The following is a 7,774-nucleotide window of genomic DNA, read 5'->3' on the forward strand; positions in this document are numbered from 1 at the left end:
GCGCGTACAGCTGGACTGCCCTGATTTTAGACGTTTTTTTGTTGTTGTATTCATGAACACAACAGCACGAATACATGCGCGTACAGCTAGACTGCCCTGATTTTAGGCGCTTTTTGCTGCTATATTCATGAATACATGGCGCGAATACATGTGAATACATGCGCGTATAGCTGGACTGCCCTGATTTATAGGCGCTTTTTGCTGATGAATACAGCCGCACGAATACACTATCGTAACATATGAATAGTAGCTATAGGAAGTAATTATGTATATCGTAGCTATAGGAAGTTAATAGCCACTAAACAATAGTGGTTTCTGAAAATTCCTCTTAAAAAAAACTCAACTAGCCTGGATTGACCATTTTAGTGACTGGAAAACCGAAAGAAAGATCCTTTAAAAGGCAATGTACATGCACTGTTTATCATAAATTTGGAACAAATGAAGCAATTTCTGAACAAAGATCAACCACTTAGGTTGCCGGCAGGCCAGCCAAAAGTTGTGTTCGAAAAACTGTAATAATATAAACAACATAGAATGATAATTTGCTTTAGCGTTCTTATTGACAATAATGATCTTGACATATATCCATTATGCCAAGATGGTTGTAAATACACTCTGAAGGACAATGTCAGTGGATTATGTACCTCAAATTGGGATGGAAAGAACCTTTTTTAAATTGAAAAGATGTGAAAAATAATTACATTTTTAATGTGTCTCGTATTGACACCTCCGAATTTTATCCGCCATAGTTATCCTTGACCTTTGCAGAAGTTACTTACAAAATTGCAAAGGCTGCTTCATCATGTAAATTTCTATTATGGCATGTCAACTGTTTCATGATCTGGAGTCTTGTACGTGAAAGCTGATTCATCACTGGATCGCCTTTTCACCACACTCGCCCTTTGCATTAATCGGACCAGTGCTTGCACAACTTCAGACATTGGGGGTCGAAATTCAGGTTCAGGCTGTACAAGAAATAGTTGACCGGATGTCAAAAGGTTACTACCAAGGAGAAGAAGGTCACATTCAAATTATTGCAAGTAAAGTAATTCACTTCAGGTATATCAATGAACAAGTATTCATTATATTTTGGTTGGGTATGAGTTGGCTGATCTCGATCACGAAAAGCTTAACTAAAAGTAACTTTCGACCGTGGTGTGCAAGAACTTTGCCTTTGAAGTTCCCAAACTTTATTAACCGTTTGGGTGGTGTGCAAGAACTTTGCCTTTGAAGTTCCCAAACTTTATTAACCGTTTGGGCACTCCCGCCATACCAAGAGTCCAAGACTCACAGGCATTAAATGCAAGAAAGGTCATGTATTTGCTGAAGCGATTGGTCCTTGAGTATGTAAATTCCCTATGATTGACTTTCCCTTCCATCAAAGATATTTTGGGAGTCCTTTCATCTTTTAAGCTTCATACAGATAGATAAACAAATATGTATATTCTAAATGAAAGATTGTGCATGTAAAAGCTCACCTGAACACAAAGTGCAATAATATCAGCAAATCGGGACAAAGACTTTGCAGGATACATGCCATTTAGTGCAGGATCAACCATTTTTGATAAGGCATCTATATCATGGAGTTGAGGCGTAGCCCATCTCACAAGTGACTGTTCCGATCTCATTCTTGAACTAAATGATTTGTTAACAAAAAAATCAGGTCATTAATAGAATTCAACAGAATAAGTCAACTAGCAATGTCTGCATAATCAAGTTTACCTATCAAGTGGCTTCCTTCCTGTCAGCAACTCCAACATTACCACGCCGAAACTGTATACATCACTTTTTACAGTATATATTCCAGATAAAGCAAATTCCGGAGCGCTATAACCAAATGAACCAACCATCTGTGTGGATGAAACCTGTCAACATTAAGAGGAAATTACAACTTTAGGCAATAATACACTATTAGGCAATCAGTTAGCCTTTCGAAGCATGAGCTTCCTTCACAGGAACTTCTGCATTAGGAGATTCCTTTTCTTCCAAAAACCATTGACACAACTACAAGGATTTTCTAGACTGGGGAAAGGGGGTCTTCACTAAAGATTGGGCACATTGGCAATGCACGTGTTTAAGCACCTAACATTGCTCCAACAAAAACAAAATTAAGCTGTCACAATCAGAATCTCCAATTCATGACTAGTCTGTAAAGCTGTACCAAGAAACAGCTGCTTATCAATATCTGCTCTTACAAGAGTATTTCAACTGGTAAATTGATTGCCATCATGTCATAAACATTATATGTACCATGCCACATTATAAACAACCTTGTTGTGCCACACAAAACGACAATAATAATGTAGATTACAGACAATCTGCTTTACTAACTCACCGGGCGCTCTGTGTTTGGATTCAAAGCTGCTAACCCACAATCTGATAAATGAGGATTGAGCTCTTCGTCTAGTAAAATATTTGCGGATTTGAAATTTCTATGTACAACAGAAGGTAGACAAACTTCATGCAAGTACCTGAAAATACGAGGTTTAAATTTTAAGCCAACCCCACAAGCAAAGCGCTGAGACAGGTAAAATACTATACAACTACTACATACTCTAAAGCTCGAGCAGTGCCAAGTGCTACTCTAACCCGGGCATTCCAAGTAAGCAATGTGCTCCTCTCATCAGCAAAGTGCAGCATATCATGCAAGCTACCATTTGCGACATAGTCATAAACTAGAAGACGCTGACCATGCTCGGCACAGTATCCTATCAATGCAACTATGTTTTGGTGTCTCAGCCTTGACATATTTGAGACAGCTTCAAGAAAGTTGTCTTCCTCCTGCAGCGACAATGCTGCACTGTCAATCTTTTTGATGGCCATTATCTGGTATAGACAGTTGTTAGTTCATACGACCATTGACAGTTTCAGTTAGCACCTTCTATAGAAGCTACATGAATGCAAAATAAAAGTTTCCCTATCAATAATGTTATTGACATGTCAAATATCAAATCATTCATTTGAACAGTTGGCATCAAGTTGGGAGCAGAGAAATAGTCGACATAATTGGTTCATTAGAAAAGAAATAGCCAGCAGCATATCCTATAATAAACCAAAAAGTAGAAGATATAGTAAGTCAAACTCTAAAACTTCTAATAACGTTTTTGCTTAAGACTACATCATATAACCGAAGGACAAGGTTAGAACATCATAATTATTTCTGGCTGAGAAGAGAAGTGAGATGACCATCAAAGTGACCATATTATTACACCCATCAACACAAGAAGACAGACAAAAGCAAAGATGTGACCCCACAGAGGAGTGAACAATTGGCACGTGTTCATCACAACGTGAGCCAATTGTGGGCAATCAACTTTGTAAAAGATCTAAAAGGCAAGGTGAATCAAATAGTATCAAGGACATAATCTCAGTAAAGAGAATCACTAAACAGATTACCTACTAGCACGAAGACCTAATATGTTAACTCCCACGCAGCAGAGCATCAAGAAGTGTGCTAACTTCTACTTAGCTTTAGTAATACACAGATCAAATATTTACTCTTGTAAAGTTTGCCAGAAAAAGAATATTGTGAAAGAATCTAAGGATTCCACCCAAACCTTGAGGGAATGGATATGGTAGGCCAAGATACTCATATACTGCTTTGGATACCCCCTCATTTACCCGAGGCGGGAAATTATATAACACAACAATCTTCTTTTTTTTTTTTTTTTGAGTAAGGTAACATTTATATAACACAACAATCTCCCGCACGTGTAATGGCTCGATACCATGTCAAAGCATCTTAGCAACCACCCAAAACCTTATGGTGATGGGTGGAGTGGACAAGATCTTTATATACCTCTTTTGATGTTCTTGAGGATACGATGAACAATATACAACTCACAAGTATGCAAATTCTCGAAGCATCAAAATGAGGATGTCCTTGAGTGACAGATTAAATTTATTCAATGTTGTTCAGCTTTAAATAGTTTCAAATGCACATCCCACATAAGTACCAAAGGTAAGTGACATGGTATAACAATTGGAATGTAAACATCTCAAATTACCTTCCCGTTAGGAAACTCTGCCCTATAAACACGCCCGAGAGATCCTTCACCAATGAGATTTTCTTGACTGAAGCTGTTTGTTGATGTTTGCAGAGCAGCAACAGTATAAGAAGTTGCAGTTATCGGGGACTTCACTCTCCTTACAGATCCATTCTTCCCTTGTATCCTTTCAACTGTCACCTTCTCTGTAGGTGGGGGCTTCAAGTCAGCTACAGCAGCCGCAGGCTTTGCCCTTTGCTCTTGTACCTCCATATTCACTAAGATTAAGCAGAATATATGAGAAACGAACCAAGCTAGTGCCAATTTCCAAATGAAGATAGCACATCACAATACAATGGTTTATCATCTGAGGGTTAGCACCAATCACAATAATGAGTCAGGAGGAAAAAAGTTAATAGAACAAACCTTTATCTGTGTTAACTGGAAGACTTCCTGGAGAGGGTCTAGCAGCAATTTCCTTGCCCTTGCCCCTCCGGAAGCAAAATAGAAGTGCTAACAAAGCAAAAAGAACTGCTAGAGAAGATCCAATAACTATGCCAATGATAGCTCCAGTTGTCAATCCCTTCTTTTTATCGCCATTTTCAGGATTAGAACCTGGTCTTGTACGTGAACGAGGAGGAGAGCGGTTACGGTTGTTGCGAGATCTGCCAGGAGGAGGTGGAGTGTATGGTGGTGGAGGAGGAGCTGGACCGTTTGCAAAAGAATTTCCATCGTATCTGTCATGTTAAACGTTATGTCACATCCCTTGAAACTGTAACAGTCTAAACCATGTAAGAATATATAAGATGTGAAGCCACTTACACGAAGTTAGGGATAGATAGGAGTTCATTTGGGATCCATCCATTAAAATGATTCTTTGCAACATTTCTGCAGAAAGGTTTTGTTTTTCCCATAAAAATCTCTATTGACATTGAATCAAACTAGCTAGGCCCATTAATTTACGAATAAAGTGTTGAGACTTACAAATTATTCAAAGGTAAACCAACCAGGATATTGAGAGTACCACTGAGCTGATTGTTTTGCAGATGGCTGCCAGAAATTTCAATAGCATGTAAGTCAAACAAAGGAACAGTAAATCCTATGAGTAGAAAAATATTGTACTTACAGTGTGGAAAGATTTGTCAACAAACTGAATGAAGGAGGGAGATCTCCAGAAAAGTTATTCGAAGACAAATCCCTGCAGTAGCAGCAAATCAGTGAAAGAGTAAAACTAGTGAAACGAATGTTCTGAAGCCATGAGTAATCAACATAGACAGAAAGCTCAGCAGGGTACTGAGCGCTACCACAAACTACACTGTTTCCTTGAATTGGATTCTGAAAGATCCAATAAATGAGCAATTAAAGCTTCAAAGAGGAGCAGGACACCAATTCTATTACAATCAAAATGATTTTCACATAAAAAGTGTATGAAATAAAATAAAAGGTTTGGAGTTTGCAAATCATTGTCATTAAAATTAAGCAGATAGCGAATTTAAAAGACATCTATACATGATTAAATCCAATATTTAGCATGTATTATGTACGTCTCGAAGCACTCATGTCAGTCCATTGTAGGCAAATTAAAACAAATGAAGGGCCAGAAACTGCAGGTTGGAGTCACCATGTTATGATGAATTCAACCTAGTAACTGAACTTGAACTGGAATAGGAAAAGAAGAACTTCAACTGTGGCAATGTATGAACTCTTTTAGAAAGTAATTCAGAAAAAAAATAAAAATAAAGAAGGCAGAAGAAGTAAGAAGAAAAGAAAAGAAAGGAGGAATCAACCAGAAAACATCAATCAAGTAAAGATTAGTAGAATACTTACAAGGTTGCCAGGTCGGAGTGATTGGTGAACACATCTCCAATTGTTTGAGAGAGTGAATTACGGCTAAGATTCCTAAAAAATGAACTGCTGAGTTAGCTATTTTGAAAAATGTTGCCTAAAATGATCAACGAAAGAATAAAGCGAAGACCAAGCAAATGCTAATTTTGTTTTGGGATAGTACGTCGCAAGTCTGGCCACTCACAGATAATTAAGTGTAACCATGCCAGCAATAGAATAAGGAATGTTGCCACTTATATTGTTCTTTGCAAGATTCCTGCATTAACAATGATTATATTGTCTGTGAGTCAATCATAAACAGAAAAATTTCCAAACAAACCAAAAACTTTATAAGGAGCAAACATTACAGGCTGGTGAGATTGGGTGGAAGCTGATATGGAATAAAATCATGAATGTTGTTGCCGCTCATATCCCTAAAGACAACAGAGTGCAGAAGTTTAATTTTATTGCAATAGAAGGTGCTCTAAATTACCCTTTGCCACTAAAAGAAAAATTTCTTACAAGTTCTTTAACGAGGTAAGACCATTGAGCATGTATCCCAATGTTCCATTGAGTCCCAAATTGGAAATTTGACTGTCACAGAAAGAACCAAATGTTATATCAATCAAATCATAACTAAAACGTACAAAGACGTGCACTAGGTTAACGGTATACAAACTTACATTGAAACAACAGAAGTTCCGTGACAGCTGATTCCTTTCCACGACTCGTTACAGGGATCACCACCATTAGACTTCCAATTAGTGAGTTGCGAAGGACTATTCAATGAACTATACAAGACCTGAAGAGCTTGTACTGCAGATTACAAGAGTCAGCCAATGAACATAGCCAGAAAATCTCTCCAACAAGATTCAATATTTATGTAGTAAAGCCTCAATCTTAACTAGCATTGGCTCTGGAACTTGCTAAAAGAAGAAAAACACTCAGAATGGGGAAGAAACCATAGTACCAAATTAACAAATTCTGCATTCAAATCAAACAATTTAAACATTCAACCCAATAGCATGCGTTCTTAGATCACAATCTCAAAAGCTCACCAAGTTAAACAGATGATTCATAATATTTATAGTAGTAAAAGCATAAAGACTGAATATTTTCATAGTAAAGCCTCAATCTTTGACTTGCATTGACTCAGAAACCCAATAAAAAGGGGGAAAAAAGGAATCCCAGAAAATGAACAAGCAAATACATTACAATATCAACCAAATCAGGCATTCAAACATCAAACAATCAGAACAATCGTGCTCTAGAGATGGATCCAAGATTTTAAATCAGTGACGTGGAAAAGGGAAAAGGTGAGAAAACTCACAATCATTAGGATCAGTGTTTGCTTCAACAACAACAACAAGAGATGAGATGAAAAACACTGCCACGATCACCACCAGTAGCAAAGGGGGGGAAATGGTGTCTTGCTTACACGTATTTCTCTTCATTTTTCTACCTTGTTATTAGCTTAGTGTGTGACAAGAAATTAAAGGGGTTGTACAGAAACAAAGCTAAGAAGGAAAAGCATGGAGAAAGAGAGACATGGAAATAACATTGGCACTAGTGGTAGTAGGTGTCACCATCGTTAAAAGAGCTCTTCCTGATTCCAAGCTCTCCTCCTAGTCCTAGTAATGAAGAGAGAGAAATTTATATGTACGACTCCACTTATAGTGTGTATCTATAGCTGTCGGCGAAAATTTTAAAAAAATAATACTCGTAGTAGCTTTAAATTAAGAAATTACTTAATTAAATACTAATTCAGGTTTGTTAGAGCTTGTTTGGATTGTTGTTACTTGTATTTTATCGTATTATTACTTTAAATATAATATTTATTTTAATTTTTACTTAATTTTTTTTTGTATTGTATTGCTAAATTCGTTATTATGTAACGAATGCCACTTCTTGGAACGACTGATTTGGTGTGGCAGTATTGTTCCCTTATTTTTTTTCTCATTCTT

The 7,774-nt window shown here is 37.2% G+C and overlaps 1 protein-coding gene across 2 annotated transcripts; it reads right to left on the bottom strand.

Moving 5' to 3' along the window:
* LOC109245040 (protein STRUBBELIG-RECEPTOR FAMILY 8) lies at positions 500-7,472 on the bottom strand. Of its 2 annotated transcripts, none has more exons than XM_019412228.1 (16): positions 7,141-7,472; positions 6,494-6,626; positions 6,333-6,404; positions 6,179-6,244; positions 6,016-6,087; positions 5,814-5,885; positions 5,113-5,184; positions 4,971-5,036; positions 4,809-4,874; positions 4,413-4,723; positions 4,008-4,264; positions 2,555-2,781; positions 2,336-2,471; positions 1,723-1,865; positions 1,479-1,635; positions 500-965 (listed from the first exon to the last, which is right to left on the bottom strand). In XM_019412228.1, exons 1-16 carry the CDS (start codon positions 7,262-7,264, stop codon positions 816-818), a joined length of 2,124 nt encoding a protein of 707 aa, XP_019267773.1. In that variant the 5' UTR covers positions 7,265-7,472; the 3' UTR covers positions 500-815. The 2 variants fall into 2 exon arrangements, with proteins under 2 accessions (XP_019267773.1, XP_019267766.1); XM_019412221.1 differs by having other exon boundaries at positions 2,555-2,826.

The sequence above is a fragment of the Nicotiana attenuata genome, chromosome 2 (assembly GCF_001879085.1).
Source record: "Nicotiana attenuata strain UT chromosome 2, NIATTr2, whole genome shotgun sequence".
Taxonomy (NCBI): Eukaryota; Viridiplantae; Streptophyta; class Magnoliopsida; order Solanales; family Solanaceae; genus Nicotiana; species Nicotiana attenuata.